Source organism: Hyperolius riggenbachi, chromosome 7 (genome assembly GCF_040937935.1).
Source record: "Hyperolius riggenbachi isolate aHypRig1 chromosome 7, aHypRig1.pri, whole genome shotgun sequence".
NCBI lineage: Eukaryota > Metazoa > Chordata > Amphibia > Anura > Hyperoliidae > Hyperolius > Hyperolius riggenbachi.
This window is the reverse complement of record NC_090652.1, coordinates 201,557,139-201,572,831: the sequence shown is the minus strand read 5'-3', so window position 1 is coordinate 201,572,831 and position 15,693 is coordinate 201,557,139. Positions and strand designations below refer to the sequence as shown.

Below are 15,693 nucleotides of genomic sequence, written 5' to 3'. Positions count from 1 at the left end.
AAGCAAATGTGTGACATTGATTTAGATATACTATAATTTTTCAGTGTATCAATGAAAATAGTTCTACCAACTAGTTTGTGACTTATGACAGTAATAGAGGGGTTCATGTAAGGAAACAAAAAGAAGGGATATTGATTCCACTATATATGAAAATGACAGGGTTGGTGGAAGTATCCTAGTCATTGAGTGTTTTGTGTACTGTGGAGATGACCGCCTGCACTATATCAACTATATCTGAGAAAAGAAAATTACCATTTTATTCTTCAAAGGCATTCTATACTGTATGGTTTGAGTCTTTGTGGAGAATTATTCATGTTGTAGCTGGATAATGACTATAAGTATATATATATCGGTGCTTTGCAAAGACTACATAAAGAGCAAAGAACAGTGCCTGTCTTGGACTTTACTCCAATCACTTGATTTCTGTTTTACTGAACATTTATTTGGACATCTGAACACTGATAAAACCAAACATTTAGGAACATTACAAGATGCTTTCGAGACATTGTAACATCATGCTGCTATAACATGGATTATTAAATTTTGCGTAAAGTTGTCAAGTCCATGCCATTCAGATCCACTCTGACATTTTTGTAAAAGGGTGATACACCAGATACTAGGAAATGAATGTTGTTTTATTTTCTTCATGAAAGATTTGATTTTTCACTGGAGGCATGCAGTTGGACATAATCCTGCATCCCATCCCCATCTATTCACATTTAGTTTGGATCTGTCCCCAGCCCATACCTGTATTTTTTTTTTATTCTTTCGTTTAATCCTTGTTAAATTGTTTACTTCCACCTCGGCCCCATCCTCTTCCATGTCATAACTGTCTCCACCTCATCCTCATTCAAGTTTTACTCTTTAGCCACCATGTCCACCCCAACTTTTAAACAATTTTGTAAGTTCAAACAACATGGGAGAACATTATATTGTGCTATTAACATTGCAGATTTACCACTGTTCCCATCCATCTTTTTTCACTCACATTGTTTTGCTGATGATATGATTTGGGATGAAAAATCTTACATTAAATTAGAAAGGAATACTATATGTAATTCCCTTTCACATGTTTGTGGGAATAAAGGGCTGAACTGGGAACTAGTTATGCTACAGTATTGCACTATATTGTCCAATGAAATCTGAAGATGGACAAATACAGATACACTATACTATACGATTTTCAGTTTTCACAACTTTGGCAAAAACTGACCAAACAGAAGAAATTAAATTGTCCAGCCCTTAGGGTTGGAAAGGTTTTGGCAAAGTTGCACTGCTTTAGGACTTGCACACACATGTTGTATTCAATTCCGAACAACATACAATGGACTGGATCATCCCTTGTTCTGGAGTGTATGCTTCTGAGTATTGATGAGAAACAACTGAGGAATACTTGCTTTCTCAGTTATTTAACAGTTGTTTAGCAATAGATATTATGCAGATTCTGAGATGTTTGTGCTGGGTCAATCAATATGTGAATGTGTGGGTGGGACTAAATGGTTAGGTGGACTGGATGAGGCTACAGTTAGTAATGCGGGTAGGATGCAAGCTGTTTTGTCTTTGTTACCATATAACCACATGAGTGTCCCCCCATCCACTTCAGCCCTGCCCCCTAAGCTCCTCTCTGCTGTGTGCTTCCTAGGGGACTTGTGAGGGACAAAGGGACAGATGAAAAAGCCAAAGAACATGTGTGTAAATTGATTGTCCCTTCTTGTCTGATTGAAATTATGAGTTACTATAAATGTTGCCTACAGATTCTCTTGTGTATACAGTCTAACTGCAGTTTAAAATGCAAGGTCATAGCTTCATGTGCTATTTAGAAGGGATACTTAAATGGCCAGAAAACTTCTGAATGGCAGCACTCATATTTAGACTCATATTCCCTCTATAAATTTAGTTTCAGGAGAAATATGTGACATCTGCCATACCTTAGTGAGTAGTAGAGAATCACATTGAAAACTCTATCAGTGCAACCATATTGCTCCTTATGCAAATTTTCTCATGCTTTTCATATCCACTTTAGCATTGTGCCCTCCCCTTAATGAAAATGAGCTTGAAAAATCTTGCACTTACCTTGCTGGGATGCCTCCTGCAGAGAGACTATTGTCACTTATATAACTTGGGGCGACAACGTAAACATTACTTTTTAGTTTTCTGGCTAGAGTTACAGTTTAAGGGCCAACTGGACAAAATTGCTCATGCTTTTGTAGGTGAGATAAATGAATAGATAAATATGCACTTGGTCTACATGTTAAGTTATTTGGCAGAAATTGTGATATAGGGTCTAAAAAAAATAAATATTTTTGTAAGCTATTGTTGTGATTGCTATTATTTATACTACACCGAAATATGATGTGGTAATTAGAAAGCAGGGTGTTTACTGAAGTCTTTTCTTAACTGTTTTTTTCCTTGTAATCTTGCTTGTTTTGTTTTTCTATCACAAATCTTTGTAAATTATTTTCAATTTATAAAAACTTTTTTTCCCAACGTATTGCAGAAAAGGTCTGCAGCATTGCATTGCTGTCGCATCGTTTAATCTCTCACTGAGCATACTAGTGCTGCAGCAGACAGACAGGTGAGAGGGTATATTACGGCTTGTGAATTAAGAGACATTTATATCAGCTTCCGAACACCCAAGCAAATTGACATGACCTCTTTTCACTGCAAAAGGTTGCTGCCCTTTCCAGCAGTGAAAAGGTGAATAATGAAAGCCTCCATCAAATGCTTCTGTGAATGGTGATCAAAAGTTGGTCAAGCATGCCGGCTTCTCCATTATATAGAAATTTTCATTTCAATTCCTTTGCTCAATGAGATCTATTAGTTTTGCTGCAATGAACTGTCAAGTAATACCATTAGCCTCACAAAACTGCACTAAATGCCATTCAGATTTTGTAATAGCCACTTTAAATTGTTCCTACTTCAACAAAACCTGAGCAATTTTTTTTCCCTTACAGTGAGTTGACAAGAAGGGTAGAAATTTCAGGAGATGGTGGACCACTTGGCATACATGTTGTTCCTTTCTTTTCTTCTCTTAGTGGACGGTGAGTTTTATAGTTCATCTGTGTATAAGCTCTTTGATTCGCTGATGTGAAATTAATCCCATTTGAAGGGTCACTGTCACATTTCTCATGGCGGGATGAAGTCTATTTTAATATCCAGGAGAGTTTTGCTTTATTTGGCTGCACACTTCTTTTGAAATTACTTTGTCATTGTAGTTTGTATAGAGGATGAAGTGCCTCTTCAGCATGAATCTTTCTGTAGTCTTATAGGGGTGGTCATTTTCTGTCACTATTTTATTCAAAGATGGGTTGCCAGTAACAGGCAACTATTCTTTAGGCTTTGGGGGGCAGCCTTTTACCACCCTCAGGGGTACCGTTAGCCATTTTGTCACTCCAAGCGAGAAACCCTGTGGAGCCTCCCCCAACACCCCCCATGAAAATAATCATAATGCGGCAGCGTTTCACCAGAAAATTATCATAATGAAGCAGCGTTTAACCAGAAAATAATCGTAATGCAGCAATGTTTCACCAGAAAATATTCATTATCCGGAAGCATTTCACCAGAAAATACACTTATTGTGGCAGCATTTCAACAGAAAATTACATGTAAATGTGGCAGCGGTTCACCAGAAAATTACATGTAAATGTGGCAGCGTTTCACCAGAAAACACACATAGGCAGGGCTCCACTTTCATGAGGCACAAAGGAGGACAGAAGGAAGCACAAAGGGGGCAGAAGGAGGCACAGGGGGACTGAGTAAGGCACACAGGGCAATATAGGGAGGCACACGGGGACAGAAGGAGGCATGAGGGTCAGAAGAAATTACAAAGGAGGACAGAAGGAGGCACAGGGGGACACAAGGAGGCACAGGGGGACACAAGGAGGCACAATGGGAAACAAAAGGAGGCACAATGGAGGACAGAATGAGACACAAAGGAGGACAGAAGGAGGCACAGGAGGATAGAAGGAGGTATACAAAGGGGCAGCGGGTGGTACAGGGGGACAGAAGGAGGCACAAAAAAGGACCGAAGGAGGCACACAGGGGCAGAAGGAGATAAATTAAGAAGAAAATGAATGAAGATACTTGATATGGAGGTGGAGCGGATCATTACGCCCTACCGGCAGGAAGTTTAAACAGTAGAGCGCCCTCTACTGTTTAAACTTCCCCTGGCAGGAAGTAAAATGAAGCTGGAGGAGCCCAGACTGGAGAATAGACAGCAGAGACCGGGGGACTTGCGCCGGTTGGAGCAGGTAATGTACAGCTGGCGGGGGGGGGGGGGGGGGGGGGCGGCGACGATTCACCTCCACAGATGGTGAATTAATTCCATGCTGAAATCGATTCACAATCTGTTTGCAGTAAAGGCAGCCATACGATCCCTCTCTGATCAGATTCGATCAGAGAGGGATCTATCTGTTGGTCGAATCTGATGGCGAATCGACCAGTGTATGACCACCTTAAGGGGGCCTCAGCCGAAGCAGCATTACAACTTATTTGTCAGGGCCGGAGGCCGGTTGAGGAATACATCATGGATTTTTGTCACTGGTCAGGAGACACAGCTTGGAACAATGCTGCCCTTAAGTTCCAGTTCCGCCAAGGACTTTCTGCACTATTAAAGGATGAACTGGCACGGGTAGGCATCCATGATACTCTGGAAGAATTGATTCATCTCTCTAATCTATACAGATAGATCGCCGTCTACGAGAAAGACGACAAGAGAGGACTGGTTCCTCGCGGGTTAATTAGACCCCATCTTTCCCAATTCCACCCAGATCTCCAGCTCCTAGTTCTGCTAATCCTGCTCTTGATGTTCCTGAACATATGCAGATAGGTCTGGCTCACTCTACACTTCATTGTAGAATTACCTCCTTCTGACAGTTTCTCCACTATCTTAGTGGTGGTGGATCGCTTCACCAAGATGGCACATTTCATTCCGCTGAAGGATGTGCCATCAGCTGCCGTTACTAAAGAAGTAGTTAAACTTCATGGTTTACCTTCAGAGATTGTGTCCGACAGAGGAGTACAGTTTACCTCCAAATTCTGGAAAGAGCTTTGTACAAAGTTAGGAATCACAGTTTCCCTGTCTTCCGGTTACCATCCACAATCTAATGGACAGACGGAAAGAACCAATCAGACACTCGAGCAATACCTACGTTGTTTTTCCTCTGCATTTCAGGATGATTGGTCTTCTCTATTAGCAACTGCTGAGTTTGCCTACAACAATACAATTCATTCAGTTACTAATCAATCTCCATTTTTAGCAAATTATGACTACCATCATACCTTTTTTACCTAGTGTTGATGTGGAGTCATCCATGCCTACGGTAAAAGAGAGAGTCACCTTTCTATAGGATAACTTCAAGAAATTGCAAGAACTGTTAAATAAGGCGCAGGCTAAGGGGAAGGAGTTTTCTGATCGTCACTGTTGGGACAGCCCTAATTTTATGCCTGGTGACCTAGTGTGGCTTTCTACTCAGAATCTCAGACTCCGTTGCCCTTCCAAGAAGCTTGGTCCAAGATTAATTGGCCATTTTCCAATAGAGAAATTAGTTAATTCCGTGGCTTACAAGTTAACGTTACCCAGTTCTCTCAAAGTACATCCTGTTTTCCATGTGTCAAATTTTAAGAGGTTTGTTCCTAGTCAGTTTTCTTCAAGGTCCATACCTCCTCCTCCACCTGTTCTTATTGAAGGGTCTGAAGAATATGACGTGGAGAAAATTCTAGATAGTCGACGTAGAGCAAGATCACTCCAGTACTTAATTACATGGAAAGGTTTTGGGGTAGAGAATAATTCCTGGAAACTCTCTGTTTGTTCATGCATCCCGACTTTTTAGACTGTTTCATTGCAATTTTCCTGACAAACCAGCTCCAGTAGGCATCCGGAGGCGCTGTTGGGGGGGACAATGTCATACTCACCGCCCGAGATCATGCCAGCGTCTGGCTACGCGCACGCAAGAGTTTTCTCGCGGTATTTTAGCACTGGCTGTACGTAACTATGCGTGTATGCCCGTTATGCGTAATTACGTACGGGTGCACACGCGGAAGATGCTCTGCACATGCGTAAAGAGATGCGTCCGTAGATGCGCATGTGCGACGCGTTAGTGGCGCCCATTTTCAATTGGTCTATTTTAACAATGGGTCTATTATTGATCATTAATAACTCTATGATCACTATACATAATCATTATACATGATTAATATATCAGTGTATCGCAGGCTTAGCTTCTGGGGTGCATGTCTCTGATGATAAAGCCTTGCTAAGCCGGCATTGCAGCCAGAACTGAGTAAAGTCAGAACATTTCTACAGCGCTATCTTAATATAAACATAACTTTGTATAGGGAACAGACAGCTTACTGCAAAAAATGACACTTAAGCCCCATCTACACGATACAATTCTTTGTGCGATTCGATTATGATTCTATTTACGGGCTTTAGGGTTACTCTAACCAACAATCTAACCCTGATTAACCTCCCTGGCGGTAAGACCGACACAGTGTCGGGCTAGCCGCCACAGGGGATCACATGGCCCTGGGAGGATTTTTTTAAAATAAAAATGGTTTTATTTGGTTGAGCTAGCACTTGGCTAGCTAGCCATGTGGCCCAAGTCCCTCCGGTCCCCTCTGATCACCCTGATTGCCGCTGGTATACGTACCCCCCAGGGATCCCGCGATGGTGCAGCCTCCCAATCAACACCCGGCTTTGCTATGGAGAGGATTGGAACAGCACATGACGTCATGTCCGATCGTTGCCATAGCGACGAGTGAAGCCAATTGGGAAGCTGCGGCTCTCACGGGATCTCGGACGGGTGAGTATTGCCGGCAGTGATCGGGGGGGGGGGGGGTCAGAACGGTGCCGGCGGACTTGGGGGCCACAGTTAGCTAGCCTAGTGCTAGCTAACATAAAAAAAACACGTTTAAAAAAATTCCCTCTCGTGGACGCAGCCACCACATCTGCGTACTGCCAGGGAAGTTAAAGAATAACTCTGTTTATAATCATAAAATTTTAATAATTCACTCAAATAATTTGCAGAACATTTTAAAACGTATATAATCAACCCAAAGCAAGATGGAGATCATAATTTCTCTGCATTAACCTTCCTGGCGGTAAGCCCGAACTGAGTTCGGGCTATGCCGCCGGAAGGCACCGCTCAGGCCCCGCTGGGCCGATTTGCATAATTTTTTTTTTGCTGCACGCAGCTAGCACTTTGCTAGCTGCGTGCAGTGCCCGATCGCCGCCGCTACCCGCCGATCCGCCGCAATTCCTCTCGCCGCGGCCGCCCCCCCCCCCCAGACCCCGTGCGCTGCCTGGCCAATCAGTGCCAGGCAGCGCTATGGGGCAGATCGGAGTCCCCTCTGACGTCACGACGTCGATGACGTCGGTGACGTCATCCCGCCCGTCGCCATGGCGACGGGGGAAGCCCTCCAGGAGATCCCGTTCTTTGAACGGGATCTCCGGATCTCCGATCGCCGGCGGCGATCGGAGGGGCTGGGGGGATGCCGCTGAGCAGCGGCTATCATGTAGCGAGACTTTGTCTCGCTACATGAAAAAAAAAAAAAAAAATTTAAAAAAAAAGATTTGCTGCCCCCTGGCGATTTTTTTGCAAACCGCCAGGAGGGTTAATATGAGATTTTCTGACACTCTGATATAGTAAACCTCTGAATATGGTAAACTCAGTCCTCCGGTCCCAGCAAATGCATCTGTGTATGTACACAATGTATGATATACATCTATATATAACTTTTGATATAGTAAATTACTTTTCCTGATTCCTTGGAGTTTGCTATCAAGTGGTTCTGCTGTACCTTGAAAGAATATATTAAATTTTCACAATAATATCAAGTCAAGCAAAAATACAAATTTTGATGTGACAAAATGACTTTGAATAGGATGCAAGCTAATAAATAATTAAAGCGGACCCAAACCAAACATTTTTTTTTTATTCAAAATATTTATTTGCACCACTCTGACACATACAAAGATAAACAAACACTCCTTCAAGCCTATGAGCATTTCAGTGCATGCTTTTCACCTTTCTCTTTTCATTACTAGGGTTATACAGGTGGCAGCCATTAGCAATTCCTCCTTAGCCAGACACCTGCTATTTTACCAGTTTGCCGGTTTCTGTCCCGGCAATATGAAAGGAAGGGAGGGGTTCCTCCATTAAATGTAAAATATTTTATATTTCTCATCATGCAGCTGAAAAAAGCTGCTATTATAATTTAGAAAATAGATTTCTGAAATCTTGTATTTTTAATTTGGGTCCACTTTAATACCTGGAGGCTACAAAGACCAAACATTTCCTGAGAAGGTCAAGTCTAAATTTACCAATTGTTCTACTATAGCACATTTGGACCACTGTGGGTCATAATGCAATGTGATCACCCTTAAGTCTTTCAGACGTAGCTGCTATGACCAGAAGGCTGCGGCCATGCTGCTGCGCACTCCTGCGGACGATTGCGATCATGTCCGCACACTCCCGTGCCGCTGCCCGTTAGTTCAGAGATCAACGAATGGGAACACAGTTCCCAGATCGTAGTCCCCGTTGGAAAGACCAACAGCTTCTATGAGAAGCAGCGATCTTTCTAATTGTTGCATCCTCTGTACTTCCTGTAAGCGTATTTGTTACGCTTGCAGGGCCAAATAAAAAAAAAAATATCTGTGGCTATCTTGTGACAAATGTAATTAAAAAAATTACAATGGAAAAAAGAAAACGTAAATAGTCACCTAAGGGTCTGAACTTTTTTAATATGCATGTCAAGAGGGTATATTACTATTTTTTTTTTTCTTTTTTTATTATTATAAGCTTGTAAATAGTGATGGATGCAAAACTTTAAAAAATGCACCATTATTTCCAAATAAAATATTGGCGCCATACATTGTGATAGGGACATCATTTCAATGGTGTAATAACCAGGACAAATTGGCAAATACAATATGTGGATTTTAACTGTGGTAGCATGTATCATTTTAAAGCTATAATGGCCAAAAACTGAGAAATAATGAATTTTTTTCTTAATATTCCTGTTAAAATGCATTTAGAAAAAAAATATATTCTTAGCAAAATTTACCACCCCAAAGAAAGCCTAAGTGGTGGCGGAAAAAAACAAGCTATAGATCAATTTGTTGTGATAAGTAGTGATAAAGTTATTGGCGAATGAATGGGAGGTTAAAATTGCTTGGATGCATAAGGTGAAAAAAAACAAAATGCTGCAGTGGTTAATTTCCACCCAATCCTCTGCAGCAGTGGTGAAAACCCAGAGCCTCCGTAGATATTACACTACAGGAAAATTTGGCAACATACCTACGACTAGTTGTCCCATAATGCTTTTTCACACTAAGCAATTCATTTCCACTTACATGCAGCTTTTTTTTAAAGTTATTATTATTTAAACAGTGCAAGATATGATTGTCCATTATTCTCTTTTGTGGGAACTCAGTTGAAGCAGAGACACCCAGTCCAGTTATGGAGTTATTGAGAATGTTTTTTGTTTGTTTCATGGTGTGCCAAAAGGAACTGTAATGATCTGGGGGCGATTTCCAGTCAGCGCACACCATGTGCGCTGAAGCAGAAGGAAATCGCCACAATCACAGAGGCAGAGCACCCAGTATGTATTTGTAGAGGAGAATTCCAACCAGCAGACGGAGCTGTGGAGTACAGAGGAATAAGTCCTCTGTACAGCCACAGATGCCAGATTGAAATTGCACAATTAAGCAAGACTGGGCAACAAAGTAGCAACTCAGAAGAAAGCAAGAACAGAGACAGACTATGTGAATGTTTACCAATCTAGTCACCACGCAGCGACAGTAGACATATCACATCAGAACAGACCAGAGTGAGAAAGCTAATCGCAAGAGAGGTGATTGCTATCAGCAACACAAGACTGAGCAAAGACAGAGCATGAATTGAGTAAGGAAGACACAGCAAATAAATACAATCTGAACGCCAAGGAAAATAACAAATGAACTGGCTAAACGCGGTCACCACACGTTATGCGCAACAGTGACAAGCGCGTTCATAGTATGGTCACCGCACGTTAAGCGCAACAGTAACAAAACTTACCAACCTTGACTAAAATGGAGAACAAGGACAAACCGATAATGGGAACGATTGCTAATTGGTTGTCTTACACCAGACAACAGCAAGCGTTCGTTCCAGACAAGACAGACTGAAGGAGTAAACAGTAGCAACCGCAGCTAAGGTTATACTCCAAGATCCAGACAAGGGAGATTCACCGCCTCTAACGCTAGGGTGAATGCGATCTAGGAACAGGACAGGACGATTTACTATCTGCCACCACAGGAGATAGTACAATCGCAAAAACAGGACAAGACAAAACAAGACTTAGGCAGTACAAATAATATACAACCTGACTGCACTAGGAGGAGTGCAAAATGCACTCCCCAAGAATTAACTACACTAGAACATTCGCAATAAGGTACAAAGAGGCTGAGGCTCTTAAGTCAGTCTTTACCAAACAAAACCTATGACGAACAAGGAATTCTGGGAGGAAGTGACATTTATACTGGAAACCTTCAAAGGAAGCAGACAAACAGATTGCAAGATAAGTAGATGAAAATCAGTCAGCCTTGCAAACTGACAAAAAGGCCTCTTTTCCCTGGACTGAACTATGCAACCTGCATAGGAAACAAAACAGTCCAGGGAATCAATGCCAGCAGAGCGGATTCTGACAGGAACGCTCTGCAAATGTAGACCTATCAGACTGGACATCTCTGAATATGTATAATACCAAATTACGTAATGCACCCTTTCATGTTTTTACTCGGCCTTTCAATGAAAATATTAAATTTTAGTCGTAGATATTTTATTCCTAATTCATGAAACACCAAATTGTTTTCAAGTAATCTAATCATCTGCGTAGACAGCATGCCACATTATGCATTTATAACCTCTGATGGCTTATTTTCTTTTTCCATTCCTTACAGTAAGTGCCTCAATAGACACATTGAAGTCAAAACATTTTCACTAGCCTTGGAATTCATACTTCAACCTATGCTTTTTTCCCCACTGGTAATTAACCTTTCACAGTTAGGATCCAGAGATAAACATTTTTACAATGTGAGGCATAGCTTGAAGTTTTTCATGTCAAAGAGAGAGGATGTCATGTGTAAATGACTTAATATTGTCTCTCCAACCCACTGATCCATACATATACTTAAGCTGCTGAAATAAATGTTGTGGGCTGCCTGCATTGTCTGCCAGTGACAGTTAGTCAGCATGTTTTTTGGAAAAATAACCTGAAGTGACATGAAATTATAATGCTGGAAGCTACCTGCACAGGCAGTGCGTTCTTAATTTAACTTAATATGATTTTTTAGAAAATGGATGTGAACTTGTTCTATTCCCATAAGAGACTATACCCTGATCAGCCAGAAGAACAAAGCCACTTGACTAACTCGACTTATGTTGTGTAGGTCTCGCAGGTGCTGCCAAGACAGCTGCTCAGTTTCTTGTGTCTATTGTTGGCATTTTGATGATGGACAGGGTCAGTATAGCTACTCTGACTGGTTGGTGGATAAGTAGTTCCATACACAACAAGCTGTGATTCACTGTTTTTTCTGACACCTTGCTCTCATGGCCAGCATCCTGTTTCTTCAGCATTTTGTGATAAAATAGCTTAATAGCTCTTCTGTGGAATTGCATTGCCTTGGTAGCTTTATCTTTCCCTGAGTATTAGTGAGTCTTGGACACCAAAGACCATGTTGCCAGTTCACCAGATGGTTTTCCTTAAACCACTTTTGGAAAATGCTTACCACTTCTTACAATGACATAAAGACAAACACTTATATAGCGCTTTTCTCCTGGCGGACTCAAAGCTCCAGAGCTACAGCCACTAGGATGCGCTCTATAGGCAGTAGCAGTGTTATGGAGACTTGCCTAAAGTCACCTACTGAATAGGTGCTGGCTTACTGAACAGGCAGAGCTGAGATTCGAACCCTGATCTCCCATGTCAGAGGCAGAGCCCTTAACCATTGCACTATCCAGCCACTCACCTCATAAGTACTGCTGTTTTAAAGATGCTCTTACCCAGTCTATTTGCCATGACAAATTGATTCTTGTAGGAGCCACTCACATCTTTGCACTTTTTTATTGTTCATGCATCAAATACATTAGCTGTCACAAACTGTCTGTCTATGTGCTGCTTGATACATCCAACCTCTCGACAGATGCCTTTAGAAAAAAAAGGCTAGTAGGTAAACAGGCATACATGTAAAAAAGCCACTGAACTAAAGGGTATTGGGATTTGCTGCTAGTAGAATCTTGATAAAATTAGCAATATTCTACTACTGAATTCAGATTGTAAAATATCGGTAATATTTACCAATATTTTACTATGGCTAAACCTAATCCTACTATCTACTGATGCCTAACCTGAAGACCCCCTTGGTGGTGCCTTACCCTAATCCCACTGGTAGCGCCTAACACCCCCCCCCCCCTAAAGCTTTCCTACCCCCTGTACCGCAAAGCCGCAATGTGCAGCAATCAGGGTAAATTTTGGTGCCTAGAGGGACCCGATTAGCTGTAGTGATTTGAAATAATCTCGGGCACCAGGGCATTACATTGCAGAATAGCAGCATTGCATTGTGGAAATGCTTGCAGAAAAGCAAATAGTGGCATTGCATTGTGAAAATGCTTGCAGAAATGGAAATAACTGCATTGCAGAATAGCAGCATTGCATTGGGTAAATGCAATGCCACTATTTGCATTTCTGCAAGCCCCAGTGCTGATATTTCAGAAACACTACCACTAATCGAAAATTTACCAAGATTGCCGCATATTGTGGCCATTAAAAAAAGGCATGATTTGTGGTAAAGAAGGTACATTTCGTTTGCCCAAATTTCCTTCCTTTGCCGCTATTAGAGGCTTTTATAATTGGTGCCTATGGTGGTGCTTTTGGTCCCACACGTGCGCATGCACATGCGGTGGGTGGCAGTTTTTAATGCAGGATGTAGATTCTATGTCCTGAAACTTCTACAGCAGCACTAATTAGGATGTAGAATCTACTTCCTGGAATGCAAAGTAGTTAAAGGGACTCCAAGCTCTAAATAAAAACAAAATTGGTACTCACCTGGGGCTTTCGGCAGCCCACCGTAGGTCGGGAGGTCCCACGGCGTCCATCCGGCTCTTCTCCCCGCATGCGCGGTTTAATCGCACATGCGCCGTACTGTCCCGCCGGCCACCGTGTTGACACGAGGTGGCCGGGGTGCTGACGTCAGACGTGACGTATGAGGAAGAAGGAGCCCGACACTCGGGCCCAGTGTCGCCGGGAGCCGCCTGGCAGCCATTTCTGGACAGGCCCAGGGAGAAGAGCCGGATGGATGCCGCGGGACCTCCCGACCTACAGTGGGCTGCAGAAAGCCCCAGGTGAGTACCAATTTTGTTTTTATCCAGAGCTCGGAGTCTCTTTTAAAGGAACACTATCAATTCAATTGAGATAGGAATTGTTTGGGAAGTGCTGCTAAGTACTGGTGTATACATTTCACTGGCAACCTCTTTGTTTACGGTTATCCAAATACTTTAACACTTTACTGACGCCAAAACTGACGGCAGACTGAGCCATGAGGGGATGGGGGAATTCTCCTCACACTGTGTGTGTGTGTGTGTGTGTGTGTGTGTGTGTGTGTGTGTGTGTGTGTGTGTGTGTGTGTGTGTGTGTGTGTGTGTGTGTGTGTGTGTGTGTGTGTGTGTGTGTGTGTGTGTGTGTGTGAGAGAGAGAGAGAGAGAAAGAGAAAGCTCTCAGAAGCTGCAGCTGCTGTGCCCTGTGTCTCTGTCTGAAGTGTCTGAAGAGCAGAGGAAATGCAACTTCTTATAAACATTTGAAATTATCTATGACATCACAGCTTTTCATACTTTTTTTGCTTTCAGATACAAATACTCTGTAGTCTGATATGCAACACTGGATGTGCATTGAAGCAGAGACACCTTCTGCAATTGATGTGTTCCAAATAAAGCTAAATCCTACACTCAATAATTTAAAGCTTTTGCTTCTGATATTTAACATGAAAAGTAGAAAATGTTTACACGGCTGCTTAGACATTATTTGTACATTGTCATTTTAGAACACTTGGGTATTGATAGTGTTCCTTTAACTATTTGTGTATTCTGTCCTGGCATTTCTGGATGTACTAACTGTAATGTGATTACCATGTATGTACTTTATTTATGGTAACAACTGTTGTCTATACTGTACTCTGTACAGTGCCAAAGAAGCTTAACAATAATGTTACAGTGATTAATGTACATCTAAATACAATTTTGATCCAGCTACATCAGCCATGAATCAAAATATATCTTGTACATATTATTCCCTGTTGTATATTATTATTACACTGCACATAAAGACATAAGCTAAATTCATTTATATGGGGTTTGATCAATTATATATTCATCTATTTTATCAATATTTCAGCTAATAAGCATCGCCTAACTTTTGTCATTTATAGTTTAAAACCCCTTATCTACTGTACATGTTAATTTACACACATATTTCATGCAGTCAGAAACTGACATAACACTCTTACTTTTATGTTTAGTGCCCTGGGACTCTACATTCGTGGTATTGAAGAGCACAGCAGGACGAAACGAGATGGCCTGTTTCAAGAAAATGAATGTATTGTGAGAATTAACTCATTGGAACTTGCTGATAGATCTTTTACACAGTAAGTGTTGTACAGTGCATGATGATGTTGGGGACTGAAAGAGAGCACGAGGTGGGCTCAAAAAAAATTAAACCAATAGTAGGCTACCTGGTCTGGGGGGCTGAACAGATCAGGTAGCCTCAAAAACAGCCGCTCCCGTGGGCCGCAATGGCCCACTTTCACTTTGGTGACCTCTGGATCACGACGCTACACTGAGAGACTATGTGTCTCTCATAGCATGCAGGGAGGCAGGGGAGTAGCAGGGGGCCCACTGGCAGCTCTGGAAACCCTGCAGGAATGCCCCTGGCGGGCGTTTTTAACTACCTGCGGACCGGCGTAGTTTAAAACTACGGCGGGCAGGGGGCGCTGCGATTCTGACCGGACGTAAACTCTACGTCCCATTCACCGTGTGTCCCCGCCACGCCGTCTGCTCTGTCTCTGCCACATTTAGCTGCCCTGCCGCCTCTATGACGGCAGAGCACTGTGAGAGGGACAGGAGCAGTTTTCATTGGCTCCTGGCCTTGTCATTCATGTAAGCCGTTCCCATTGGCTTACATAGAGTGACAGGGTCAGGAGCCAATGAAAGCGGCTCCTGACCGGCGCACAGCACTCTGCCGTCGTAACGACGGCAGAGAGAGCAGCCTGCGGCAGGGACAGAGCGATGAGACCGGCGGGAGTGGTGGATTTTAGCGGCAATTCGTCGGGAAGCGGCGGTTTACTGTACCAGCACCCTCTGGTCCTTAAGGGGGCAGAGGGTACTGGTACTCAAGTGGTTAAAAGATAATCTATCTCTCCATGTTTACCTCCAAGAGAGCAACACATTTTGTCGCTAATCTCGGGGGGCGATAGCGTGGTGGTGGGGGGGGGGGGGGCAGAGAGCGGTGATGTGAACACAGAGGCATGTTATAAGGCAGAGAACATGCCTCTGTGTCCCATCTGCCCACCTCGGGTTCACTTTAAGAGCGGGTATTACAAATTGCCCCTTTTACTAGCATGGGTGTTAATAACATTTTCCAGCTAGATTTGTATTTCTTTAA

At 42.6% G+C, this 15,693-nt stretch overlaps 1 protein-coding gene across 2 annotated transcripts in view; it reads left to right on the top strand.

Annotated features, from left to right (window-relative positions):
- PARD3B (par-3 family cell polarity regulator beta) overlaps positions 1-15,693 on the top strand; it is an 807,407-nt gene that overhangs the window by 471,461 nt on the left and 320,253 nt on the right. Inside the window, exons 6-7 of one of the 2 annotated variants that reach the window (XM_068245008.1) lie at positions 2,955-3,041; positions 14,552-14,677. In XM_068245008.1, the coding sequence (XP_068101109.1) occupies positions 2,955-3,041; positions 14,552-14,677 (213 nt within the window). The remainder of the gene's footprint in view (positions 1-2,954; positions 3,042-14,551; positions 14,678-15,693) is intronic. The other variant, XM_068245009.1, reaches the window with a different exon arrangement.